This window comes from Cydia pomonella, chromosome 10 (assembly GCF_033807575.1).
Source record: "Cydia pomonella isolate Wapato2018A chromosome 10, ilCydPomo1, whole genome shotgun sequence".
In the NCBI taxonomy this organism is placed as follows: domain Eukaryota; kingdom Metazoa; phylum Arthropoda; class Insecta; order Lepidoptera; family Tortricidae; genus Cydia; species Cydia pomonella.
In genome coordinates this window covers 8,144,167-8,158,223 of record NC_084712.1, presented here as the reverse complement: position 1 = coordinate 8,158,223, position 14,057 = coordinate 8,144,167, and the positions used below count along the sequence as shown (strand labels likewise).

The window sequence follows — 14,057 nt, the reverse complement described above, 5'->3', positions numbered from 1 at the left end:
CTATACATTCCAAGACTCTTTTCTTTCCGTACAGACTCTACACATCGATATTCTTCCTACCATACATTTGTACTAACACTTGAAACAACCAATTTAAACTGTATGTTGATACCACAAATCGTGGGTATAATGACTTGTTTGATAAAGAAGTGTATAAACAAATCGTTACTTAATTCACAAAATATCAGCATTTGTTTTCATTTATCGGCTGGATGTGGCTGAATAACGCGCGTTCGTAAATCACCTCTAGCCAGAAAAAAAATAGAGACGTCAGAAACGTCAAGTCAATGTTACGTGACTATAAAGTTCATAATGGGTTATCGCTGGTGATAAAATAATACTTGCGTTTATGTAAAAGTAAAACAGAACTTTGTTCAATTATTCTAGTCAATACAATTTATATTTCATCATCATGAACAACAAGCTGTTACAAATATGTTTTTACGATGCTGCTAAGAAATTTCAGAGGTTTTCACTACAAAGCTTGAAGAGCTCATCGTTGACAGTGCAGACCAAAACCGGCCTTCAAGTAAGTATAACAGTTCTTAAATGTAACTTGGCGGTTTAAACGACTTGTGGCCTTCTTTACTTTATTATTGTTAGTACTTCAATCAAATCAAACTCTGCACGTTGCGAGTAGGTTAGGTTCTGTGGAAAATTACATGTAATTGCTTTTTCTTTTCGGTTCAGCTGTTTTCATATATTAATAATGATAATGGAATTATACTGAGACAGTTAATTTTATATATAGCGCGACTGATGAAACAATCAACTTTTGTTTGTGATTGCGTTATCTCGATACCAACATCAGGCCAACAGTTTTGCTTAGAGGTCAGTCTTAATTGAGGAGTTAACGCGTAAAGACATACTCACGTGGTTCCGCGTTTCAGAAAACTTTTCCAGTCAGAAGTTATAGTACAGCAGCAGCAATGGACAAGAAGTTGTTGAACGGGAACCTGTGGGACACAGATCCAGAGCTGTTTGACATCATTGTGAAGGAGAAGAAGCGGCAAGAGGCGGGGCTGGAGATGATTGCTTCAGAGAATTTCACCTCTGTTCCGGTGCTCCAGTGTCTGAGCTCATGTCTCCACAACAAGTATTCTGAGGGCATGCCAAACCAAAGGTTTGTCATTTGAGTATCTACATGTTGAAAGTCAACAAATACATTACCAAAAAAAAACTTATCTGTTCAAATATCAAAGAATAACCCCCTCCTCTTATTCATAGACCTATAAAGCCTCATTTAGCTTATAATTGTTTGTCTTAATCGGTCATTTTGAAATATGTATTTGTAAAAATGGGATAATACATAAATTAACACATTCACTGTTCCAAACTGAACTATCCACCTTACATCTTTAATTAAGAGAGGCTGGCTGTGACCCATATATGAGGCTCGAACAGTGAATGTGTTACTTAATGAGTCTTGTAGTGCATTTATGAATAAGGGAGTAAATATTTGTTGTTTGTAAGAATGTGTCTAAGCTAAGATAAACTAAGACTTTGCAGCGACAAGACGTTCACTTGCCATTAAACATCACATTTTCATAAAATTAAACATTTATGGTGGCACTTGCATACTCTGTTGCTTGCCAAATTTGTTGCAGAATGCCAAATCTGAGCAGCTTGGACTGTCTCTACAAACACTCATTTTCTCAACAGATTTGAAATTACAACTTAACATCATTACATTTAAACTGAAAGAAGATTAGACTGAAACCTCAAGTAATCATTTACTTTTCTATTGCAGATATTATGGAGGCAATGAATATATTGATGAAATTGAAATTTTAGCTCAACAGCGCTCTCTACAGACTTACAGACTGAAATCGGAAGAATGGGGAGTGAATGTGCAGCCCTATTCAGGTCCGTAATGCATTTGGAACATAATTATTTTGTTATTATATGTAAAATCAGGTAATTACATTTTTTTTTTTATCTATGGACCCTTGCATATTATAACAATGTTTGAAAATAGCCATAAAAAGGCGAAAAGCTTACTTTTTAAAAACTCCACACCAAATGTACATAAATTGTAATAACACTAGTTTTGTGTTAGTGCATTCTCTATGATATAATATTCACCTTTCTTGAACACAGCCGTCAAATTATAAGTTACTTTATGATTAAGTACTTGGTTCCTAATGTGACACATTAGAATCAGTCATAAATAATAAATTTAAAAATCATTAAGCAATGACAAGGACTCAGACAAGACTACCATAGGTACACATTTGTTATCAAAAATTAAATTCTCTCCACCATATTAATGAATTTGCAATGAACTCGCGATATTTATTGAAACACTGATTGAACGAAGCACATAAAAATCATAAAATATATTTAAAAGAAATTACAATTTAGGTCATGCTATTGCAAAGATGTTTTTTAGACAATCATCATTATTTTATTATGACAACCGGTTCTAAAACCAAATATAAAATAATATATGAAAATAAACCATAAATAAAACCTTCCTGTAACATAGAGCGGAATAAGTCGCAGAATTGAATATGGAAAAATAATCACTAACTAGCATTGACCAAACACTAACCAATTTTTCTACATTCACAGGTTCCCCAGCAAATTTTGCGGTGTACACGGGCGTGGTGGAGCCCCACGGCCGCATCATGGGACTGGACCTGCCTGACGGTGGGCATCTCACCCATGGCTTCTTCACCCCTACTAAGAAGATCTCCGCTACCTCAATCTTCTTTGAAAGCATGCCATACAAAGTAATTATACACTACCATCATTATTTTTCAGCTAGAGTCAAATCAAGTTAATTCTGCACAGACTTTGCAAAAACAAAGTGTGGAAAGCATAAACGTCAAATTTCTCTGAAAATATATCAACAAAGTCAGTGCACAGCATAGCTCAGGCCGACAACATGCATTTTGCTGGATAAGAATCTTTAATAGATGAGAATTATGTATTACTCGTATATGCCAGCTAAGCTCCGAACCAGTATTTTCTTCATACAATAAATACCGGTATTATTACGTTCTCTTTCGTTCTTTGGTTTCTTATTTCATTTTTAATGAGACAATCTAATAATACGAAGTTGTTACCTAAATACATGATTCAGTACTATGTAAAGAGCATATAATAAAAGCCTGCCGGCCAAGCTGCGCACTTGAACGCAACTCCTTCGCCAGGCCCCCTTTATGCGTGCAATTCAGACACTTAATAGAGTAGCGATTAAATTAGATTTGTTTCTTTGTTCTTTGAAGGAATTTACAAGGGCCACACTATATATATATTGTGTTACTGTAGTTTGTAATAATCTATGTACTATATACCTATAGTTGTGTGTATGTAATAAATAAATAAATAAATATAATACTAGGCTATTTCGGGGTTATAAAAAAAAACTGGTTCCGAGCCCTGTATACCAGCCTTCAACAGATTTGGCCAAGATTGTAAAAAAAATTAACTAATGTAACTTTTCCATAACCATGCACCATTGTGTGTGGTTGAAGATGGTGAAAACAAAATCTATAACCAAATTGCATAGCAATAGAACAATATAAGCTTCACTATGATAAGAGTACCCCTTGACCAAAGGGTCAATGGTAGTAAAGACTACCAGTTTGACATTGATAGTAGATAAAATTTACTTATTATTACCCGTTTAATTAAAATCGAGTTGTTATCTTATTTACACACCCTCGCATATGTCACGGTCTGATGTAATAATTGACGTAGAAATAAACCGACCCATTTAGTTGTATTACCTATTTTACGACAGTGATAACCATACACTAAAGACTGCATTCTATATAAGTATTTAGTATTAATACATAAACTTTCCCACATAATTAAATTAAGAGGGAAGAATAGCTTCGCGATCCTAGCGAAACAACGGTACTTTTTCTGTGAAACTCCATTTCGGGAGAAAACGTTTTCCATTAACTAAATCTTAACAAATCACTTTGATGTTGATGTCGATCGCTTCAGTATAATATGTTCTAGGTTTATAGGTTTCGCTTTAATATTTTTTTCTTTTGCAAATTAAAAAAAAAGGAAAACCTGTAAACCTAGTTTTTCATTGTGTCAATAACATACTAAAAATCATGGAGAAAAATGTTCCTTTTTATTATTTGTATTATTATTTAGAAGTGGAAAAACGTTTTCTCTTTTTGTATGGATGAATTGGATGGTCACGTAGTATTATACTTCCCTCTTTATAACTAATAAAAGGGACACTTACATATAATCATCGAAACTCTACTACTTATATCTAATGCTCGCGAATAGCGACACTATCTAGTCGCTTGGATGATCCTATTTCTTTTCTTGTAGATAATTGTATGGAAACTTATTAAATATTTTTCTCAAACACTTTCTTACAAGAAAGAAACAAGATGGGACATGCTGGTTCTGCAGGAGTCAGAGGAGACTGCAATGCACATACTCTGTTTCTGTGAACCACTAATGTCAAAAAGAGTACCTACTTAGAATGCGGGACGTTGCAATCCTATGGCGTACAGAACTTTACGGCCCAAACAATCTGGAAGTTCCTGGATTCAACGGGCATTAGTAATGAACTTTAAAGGCCCTTCATAATAGATCACTGCTTGGTCGACGTGGCACTCTAAAGCCTGCTACACCCCAATAATAAACAAATAACACTTTCTTATTGTTGTGTCCAGGTGAACCCCAAGACCGGTCTGATCGACTACGACAAGCTGGCAGAGACCGCTCGGCTGTTCAAGCCCCGCCTCATCATCGCCGGCATCTCGTGCTACTCGCGCTGCCTCGACTACAAGCGCTTCCGGCAGATCGCTGATGAAAACGGCGCTTATCTCATGGCCGATATGGCTCATATATCTGGTTTAGTTGCAGCAGGTATGTACTGTTGTTAACACAATTAATTGAACAATTGTAAACCTTATTGCAACGAAAGAAGATCCATTAATGTTCAGTTGAAGTGTATTTCTGTTAGTACATTAATAGAACATGATGATGACATTTTTATGTAATGAATAAACTTCCTTAACCTTTAAAAGGCATAAGGGTATCAGAAATTATGCAAAACTTAACCCTATCACTTGGAAATAAAGTTCAAAAGCATTTAGGGGTATATATGCCCTCTGTCTTAGAAATGCTTAAATTAAAACATAGTTCCTTATTGTTATTTGCATTTATTACTGCCACTATCGCGCGAAATGCGAAAACATTTCGTCATTTGATACGTGTTTCTATAACAATTGTTTGACCTCAGTCATGACAGTCATCTGACAGATAAGGTTAATTTTAATTACTTATTGTTAGTAATAATCACTTTTTATATTTAGCTCAATTTTTTTATAAATATTCCATCGATAGTTGTTGTCGTAAACAAACAGTTTGATGTCATTCATGCGCAAATTACTTTTAAGTTACATATAATATGCTCATTTGAACTAAGTATTTGTTATTTGTATTGTAAATACATAGGTCACGTTGAAAGTTTAAAAGCTTTTTTAGGCCTATTCATTGAGAACATATGAGACAAAAGAGTCCCACCTAGGAGCAGATCGATTTTGCAAAATTGTTTCCATAGATGATACTTAAAGTGTACCCCTAATTTTTTTTTATAATAATATATATTTTTGTAAAGTCGTCTATGTTGTTATCCGCAGGTGTGATCCCCAGCCCGTTCGAGTACTGCGACATAGTAACAACGACCACCCACAAGACCCTCCGCGGGCCGCGCGCTGGAGTCATCTTCTTCCGCAAAGGAGTGCGCTCGGTTAAGGCCAATGGAGACAAAGTGCTGTATGACTTTGAGTCCAAGATCAACCAGGCTGTGTTCCCCGGTAAGCTACCTAGTTATTTTTACTATTTTAGGTCATATACGATACTCAATTCATTCAAGGAGACAATTAATATTTTAGTGAGAGGTATTAGCCAGTTTATAAAAAAAAAAACTCCAGTCCTTTAGTCTCTTGTGACCAATAAAATATTCTTTTTGTAAGTAAAGTCTAAGAGGAATCGTTATACCAAATTTGACAGCTGAAGTATTTTTTAATGTGTGGGCCACGCAGCTCACACTTGGCATCTATAATTACTTACCTATATTCTATAAACTGATTGCATATTGCATTAATTGTAGGTCTGCAGGGCGGACCCCACAACCACGCCATCGCCGCCATCGCCACGGCCATGAAGCAGGCTCAAACTCCTGAGTTTGTGGAGTACCAAAAGCAGGTAATACTTGGGAAAACCATTATGTTGTGGGCGGGGCGTTACGTACTTTTTGTATGTTCCATACAAATACAAGTATTTATTAAAAACAGACATTTTATTCTTATTCTAATTGATTTGAATAAGAATAATTCTTGCACTCGTTATTTAAGAATAAAATTAAGGAGAATATATCATGTGACTTTTATTTTAAATGAAGCGGCCAAGTGCGAGTCGGACTCGCCCATGAAGGATTCCGTACCATTTATGACATATTAAAAAAAAACTACTTACTAGATCTCGTTCAAACCAATTTTCGGTGGAAGTTTGCATGGTAATGTACATCATTTTTTCTTTACAGGGGGGGGGGGGACACATTTTACCACTTTGCAAACTCTCGCGCAAACTATTTAGTTTAGAAAAAATGATATTAGAAACCTCAATCAGACAGACAGACATGAAGAATCCATAAGGGTTCCGTTTTTTGACATTTGGCTTCGGAACCCTAAAAATGGAATAATTATTCCAAATGTATGATTGTTCTGAATAACGTTTTATTCGATTAAAATGTTATTCTAAATTAAGTTAACTTTTGTAGTACATACAATCGGTTATAGATAGTAAAATGAATTTGACGTAAGATTTTTAATGGTCGAGTTGATTTGATATTTGGTAAGCGTAAAAAGATTTTATGTTAATTAGGTACATTTTTTGGTGCTTTCGAAACGGTGATGTAGATGTGATTAAGAGAAAGTAAACAGCGAAATTCTATGACGGTTAACCTTAGCGAATTAAGTATTTTGTTTATTATTTCTACCAACCTATAACCCTTGCTCTTAAGTTATGCTTTCTCTTTCATACCAATGGAAAATTAAAGATATAATAAATGACTGCAGGTATAAATAAAGAACATGCGCTTGTCGCTAAATTTGCCAAAAGCCGCAGCATGAATTGTGTTGGCTATGCACCCATGGTGCCTAGCCAAGATGCCAATCGTTTGCGCATATTAGTGCGATAGAGAGACAGAGACAGAGTTTCGTTGTCGTAGCGTAAACGCATATTAGCAAAAGATCTTCAAATCGTATCACAAAAGTGCAGTTTATATTTCTGTGATTATCTGATTTTGCTATTGGCATAAAACATACTATTTTACGAGTCCCAACAAACGGCGCTGCCTCGGTTTGGAAAATACTACTGTGCGTGGCTGTCAAGCTGGAGAAAATGTCCTAGATTGGGAATTACATTGCTAAAGAGCCTAGAAAGTGACCAATATGATGGACGAGTCAATTTGAGGGCTCTATTGTACTTTTGGCCGAGTCATTACAAAGTTTATTCGCGTAGACTATATGGGCATTTATTCATTATAGGTATATTTTATAACCGTTTAACGGGAAACGAATAATTTCTTATTCATGAATACATAACTGAAAATTCCCGCCATCTTTGCATTCACGTTAATAAAGGCATATATATGCATGACAGTGGCGGCGGCTCCATACAACTCGATTCCCACCGGCTTGCCTAAAAATTATTGCTACATAAACCAACGTATAAATCATCATTAAAATTAAAAATATATCCATAATGACGAAAACACTACGTATTACATTACCTTGGAATAGATAACATAAAGGAAAAGATACTAAAGCTTCACTAATTATTAAATTTCAACTAGGTAGGTAATCATAGCGAGCGCGCGAAGTGAAGCTAAGCTTGACTATTCATTCAATTCAATTCAATTCTTTATTCGTTCCTCACAGGTACATAAATAGGTGGTAACTCAGTATTCTAAGGAACAGCTATGATGTGCCTTTTGGCGTACGAAGTAACTTCTTATTATCTAACTATATACATATTCAATAATTTATTTACACGGGCAATGAGCTAATGAGATTGGCATATGCAAACATATAATTCAATAAGTCAATTCATATAGATATATTAAATAATAATAATAAAATTCATAAAAAATACGTATAGTACGTCGGTTCCTCTCTCTGCGGCCCTGACCACCGGCAGCTTGGGCCCTGCCCCGCTGCTGGCGGCACCCTAGGTTAGGTTTTTTATTATGTGTTTATATGTATTTTGTATTGTTTTGTAAGTGTTTTTATATTTTACTTTTATATTCATATTATAAAAAAACCTAATCTAAGATATGCAATGAATAAAGAGAATAAAAAAATACAATTACAATTAATTACATTTGGCATATGTCAATATCATTAAAATAATCAGTTACACTATAATAACATTTAACTAGTAAAAAATTTAATAATAAGGACTTCAATCTTTGTATTGGTGCCGTTTGCCATAATTCTGGTAACTTATTAAATATCCTTGGTGCCATCACTAGTACGCTTTTTTGCATTGTTCATGAAACACTACGCAGATACGTCAACTCACGCACACGCTCATAAAGTTTGCTATGGAGAGTCCGTGCGAGTTAGCTTCAAAGCAACTCGGTCATGCATCGAATTATTAATTTAAATAAAAACCTTAAGGCTAGGTTCACACGGCGTTAATTTTTCCCGTATCGTATCGGCGTCTATGCGGGAAAGCCGTCTAGCCGTGTGAACGATTTTGAAAGAAGCCATACAAATTTTGCTGTCACTGCGGTATTCGATAAAATCCCGTATACGGTATACGGGAAAAATTAACGCCGTGTGAACCTAGCCTAAGTGTAACTATATATAAGGTTTATATTGGAAAAATGCACCCACATATTCATAAAGTCCGCGAGTACTGAGGGGCCTACCGCGAACACCGATGTACGCAAATTGAGGGCAACTTTCTCTTTTACTCCAATCATGGCGTAATTAGGGTGACAGAAAAAGATGCTCGTAATTTGCGAACTTCGGCGTTCGTGGTACAGAGGCACACGGCAACATGCTGCTTCATTTGAATTTAAACCTTAAATACAAAGGGGTAAGATTTATATTGGAGTGTAATTTTTCACAATTTTGAATCGAGTGGCGTTTGCCGCGCGTATAGTTAATATTGCTATACAAAAACATTGAATTAAATAAATGGGTAAAATTATATTGTATTTTGCTATTGTTAGTACCAAATTTAGTAAATACCTTTTAAAAAAAAGATAAATTTTATCCAAGATTATTATGTAGTTTCAAGCTTAATAATTTGACAACGTGCGTTTATTCAAAAAAGTACTTTTTGTAAGTTTGTAGTAATAGGTTCTAGAATTCGTAGGTGAAAATGGAATAATGTTATGATAAGTAACACTCCCGTCCCGGTTGTTACCAAGGCGTTAATGTTGTTATTATTAGAGTTTTCAATGTTTTTATATAATTTTACTTAGGTTTATGTATATATTTCTATATATAAAGTTACTAAACCGGTGAAATTTTGTGTATATAATACGAGTACACTATATATAAAGTGGCTATACACTAACTGCAAAAGGTTGCGCTCAAGTACACCACTAGCGCACGCTTCACTTTTATCATGAAAAATCTTTTTTTTTTTTAATAAGATAGGATATTTATTGGTCCAGAACAATAAATATCCTTTCTTATTAAAAAAAAATTTAAATCTCTACCATAAACAACCCAATGAGCCTGGCACGCTAATCCGTGGAAAGTAAAATTGTAGTAACATACTCCAACTAAAACGTTGGATTATTGGTTCAGTTGTACTACTAAGCACTACTTTCTAGTCAAGATTTAGACCATCTATTTTCATGTGGCATGAATAAAATCACTAAATCACTTTGTCAGTAAAAAAAAGGCGCGAATTTCAAATTGTGTATGGGACGGTAACTGTCGATAACTCTTCGCACCTATTTTTTTTCAAATTTTTCGCTTTTTTACTGACGGAAATGGCTTGACAGACTATACTTGTCCACTCAGTAACTCTCTATTGTAATATTTCAGGTGATCAAGAATGCGCAGCGCCTCTGCGCCGGCCTTGTGTCCCGCGGCTACGACATCGCGACGGGCGGCACCGACGTGCACCTCGCGCTGGTGGACATGCGCGGCGCCGGCCTCAGCGGCGCGCGCGCCGAGCGCATCCTCGAGCTGTGCAGCGTCGCCTGCAACAAGAACACCGTCCCCGGCGACAAGAGCGCGCTCAACCCTAGCGGCATCCGACTCGGTAACACTATCGCTAGTCCGTCTACGACTCGCGACGGGCGGCACCGACGTGCACCTCGCGCTGGTGGACATGCGCGGCGCCGGCCTCAGCGGCGCGCGCGCCGAGCGCATCCTCGAGCTGTGCAGCGTCGCCTGCAACAAGAACACCGTCCCCGGCGACAAGAGCGCGCTCAACCCTAGCGGCATCCGACTCGGTAACACTGTCACTAGTCCGTCCACGACATCGCGACGGGCGGCACCGACGTGCACCTCGCGCTGGTGGACATGCGCGGCGCCGGCCTCAGCGGCGCGCGCGCCGAGCGCATCCTCGAGCTGTGCAGCGTCGCCTGCAACAAGAACACCGTCCCCGGCGACAAGAGCGCGCTCAACCCTAGCGGCATCCGACTCGGTAACACTATCGCTAGTCCGTCTACGACTCGCGACGGGCGGCACCGCCGTGCACCTCGCGCTGGTGGACATGCGCGGCGCCGGCCTCAGCGGCGCGCGCGCCGAGCGCATCCTCGAGCTGTGCAGCGTCGCCTGCAACAAGAACACCGTCCCCGGCGACAAGAGCGCGCTCAACCCTAGCGGCATCCGACTCGGTAACACTGTCACTAGTCCGTCTACGACTCGCGACGGGCGGCACCGCCGTGCACCTCGCGCTGGTGGACATGCGCGGCGCCGGCCTCAGCAGTCCAGCTCGCATTTAAATTGTGCTATAACTCTGATGAACCACACTTTAAACCACAAGAAATGACTGTAGCCCTAAAGAAGATAAACAACGACCTGAATACAATAGCGGATTGGTCTTTAAAAAACAATCTAGTACTTAATCCGTCTAAGTCGCAGTTTGTGGTAATGGGTAGTAAGTGGCAAAGGAAAAAAATTATTAACCAAAAACCCGAAGTATATGTGGGACTAGAGTCTGTACCGCAGGTACCTTTTGCTAAAAATTTGGGACTTATTATGGATGGAGAACTAAGATTTGAACATCATGTTAATATTAAGATACGAAATGCATTCTATCGTCTCAAGACCTTATACAGCTGTAGGAAATACTTGTCAGAAAAAGTGAGAGAAATTCTTGTGGAAGCTCTAGTACTATCACCATTTAACTACACCGACATTGTTTATGGTCCGAGGTTATTAGCGAGTACAAAGAAGTCCATACAACGAGTACAGAATGCTTGTACACGTTTTTGTTACGATATCCCTAAAAGAGCACATATAACACCCTACCTTAATGTCAAAAACACCTTAAAGATGGAAAATAGAAGAAAACTTCATTTGTCCTTTACACTACGTAAGATTATAGAATTTGAGAAACCATCTTATCTTTTTGAAAAATTGAAGTGGGTAAACGATGGAAACAAGTCAGTGAGAAGTCATAGAAAACATTCCTTGCTTGTCCCTAAACATAGGACCAAGTTTTTTAGGGGAGGATTCAAGTACGCAGCAACAAAAATTTGGAATGATCTCCCGCCACCACTAAGGAGTCCTATGCCGTTGCTAGAATTCAAGAAGCAGGTTAAAGTACATTTACTTAAAATACAGAAAGGAGATCCCCCCCCCCCCCCCCCCCTAACTAACTTACTAACTAACTAATAAATATATAACTAACTAATAAATATATACATATATATATATATATATATATATCACACACGCATTCACACACACACACAGACATATTCACAAAACAACCGCGCCGATCGCATATATTATATATTAGATATTATGACTAGGATATATAATGACCGACCTGTCAAAAAGGGACCCGTCTGAAAATCAGCGCTGGGTATATATCTAGCAATAAAGCTGAGACAGGTACCCATTGCCTATACCAAAAAACCAGATAAGTAGTTAAAATTTTAGGAGCTAAATTGTTTGTTGTATGTTATTTTTTATTTTGTATCTTTGGTAGTTGGGGCAATAAATATTTTTTATCTTTTATCTTTATCTTTATGGTTGTCAAAACAGACGTTTGGCACATTATAGTGACCACAAAATATATAGCGCCGTAAAGCGTCATCCTACTTCAGTTTTTTCGCACACCTCAACTCTCCAATTATCTTGTTTATACCCGACTGGTCAGATGGAGTTTAATGTTTTTGTACCAATTTTTAGGTACCTACAAAAATAAACAGTCATAAAAACTCAGAGTATGTAACTTTCTAACACCATTTATTCTCTTCAGGTACCCCCGCCCTAACAACCAGAGGCTTCAAAGAGGAACACATGGACCGAGTAGTAGACTACATTGACAAGGCCCTCAAACTAGCGCAAGAGATCACGAAAATCTCCGGACCCAAGCTGGCCGACTTCAACAAGGTCATTGAAGAAAACAATGACGTCAAATCCAAAGTTCAGACGCTTAAAGAGGAGATCGAGAACTACAGTAGATCTTTCCCCTTACCGGGTTTTGAAACATACTAATAAAACAAGCATTTTGTCACTGGTGGCCACAGTTGGGTTGTTAACCTTAAAATGAGGTTATAAAAGGCTGAACATCATAAACGCATGACGCGACATAGTGACACTGCCACAAATGGTTTTTCTTGCATATCAGATTTAAAATGTCGTACAAAATGAGTCGCGCTGTAAATGAGTCAAGCCTAGTAAAAATACGACGCCATTCCATATAGTTCCTTGATTATTGTTATTCGTAAAGTTATGTACTCGTATAATGAAGCTTAAGATAAGTACGATGTTTACTCGTATTTTATTTTTGTACTTAGTACAAAATTATAATCATAACATTATATAGTTGTAAGAAAAAGTGCCTTGAAGTAATTTATACTTTGTACAAGTATGTATAGCTACTATGTCTGTATTACACAGAATCTCTTATTTGTTTTCTTTTATGAAGTTGTAACATGACATGATTCCATTAATTAAAATATTACTCAAACTATGGTTAACCTATTATTACTCCTGCCAAAGACATTTCGGGACTCTTACATATAATGACACACTTTTCACATTTGCCATGAAATGTACTATTTAAATGATTATGGCATATATTTATGCCATAATCTGCCATGGTCTGGAGAGACAAAAAGTATAGGTGAGTGAGTAAAGTAACTATAGCCGGTCCAACAAGTTTGTCAGTAGAAAAACGCGCAAAATTCAAATTTTCTATGTTACAACCCTTTGCGCCTACATTTTTTTTAATTTGCCGCTTTTTTTCTATTGACGGAAATCGCTATATTATTCTACCCAATTTTTTATTTCTTATAGTCTGGCAAACAACTTGTCAGTCAATAAAAACTAAGAAAACTATTCGCATCTCTTTTTTTAATACTTTTACTAGCGTATGACAAAAATAGTATGATTTAAATAACTTTGGTCCTAGCTAGCTATAAGAATACTTGCACTACCCTTTCCAGGGTGCTATGTGTTTCTATAATTTAAATGTTGGCTCGCAATAAATGATTTCTGATTCTCTCTGTCTATGTTTGAAATGAGACGATCCTGGCCAGCGACATTCTAATTCGTTGGTCCTGGCCAAAGAGTAAAGTAAGTGTCCTGGCCCAAACATATGTAACCATGACTGAATTAGATATGGTACGTTGGGGAAATGACCGAACGGGATGGTCTTATGGAACTTTCCGTAGGAGTAGCAGAGAAAGCGCTATTATTGTTTGTCCTTGTCAGGCTCACTTTTCCTCCCTGCCTACTTCTAAAAAGTCCTTAGTGAAAAAGTCTCTTTGCGCGAATGTAAGCAGAGCGAGCCCCTTTATCTCGTGTCCTAAAAACCGCTTTGGACGCGAGCCCGGCGAAAGGCACGTGCCCACC

General features: G+C 37.4%; 1 protein-coding gene across 2 annotated transcripts; it reads left to right on the top strand.

Moving 5' to 3' along the window:
* The first annotated feature begins 267 nt into the window (after positions 1–267).
* LOC133521995 (serine hydroxymethyltransferase) lies at positions 268–13,173 on the top strand. Of its 2 annotated transcripts, XM_061857163.1 has the most exons (9): positions 268–529; positions 891–1,123; positions 1,751–1,866; positions 2,575–2,735; positions 4,656–4,851; positions 5,628–5,804; positions 6,101–6,195; positions 10,062–10,281; positions 12,457–13,173. In XM_061857163.1, the coding sequence occupies exons 1-9, from the start codon at positions 413–415 to the stop codon at positions 12,693–12,695; spliced, it is 1,554 nt and encodes a 517-aa protein (XP_061713147.1). In that variant the 5' UTR covers positions 268–412; the 3' UTR covers positions 12,696–13,173. The 2 variants fall into 2 exon arrangements, with proteins under 2 accessions (XP_061713147.1, XP_061713146.1); XM_061857162.1 differs by lacking the exons at positions 268–529; positions 12,457–13,173 and adding an exon at positions 544–664 and having other exon boundaries at positions 10,062–10,496.
* Positions 13,174–14,057: the final 884 nt, after the last annotated feature.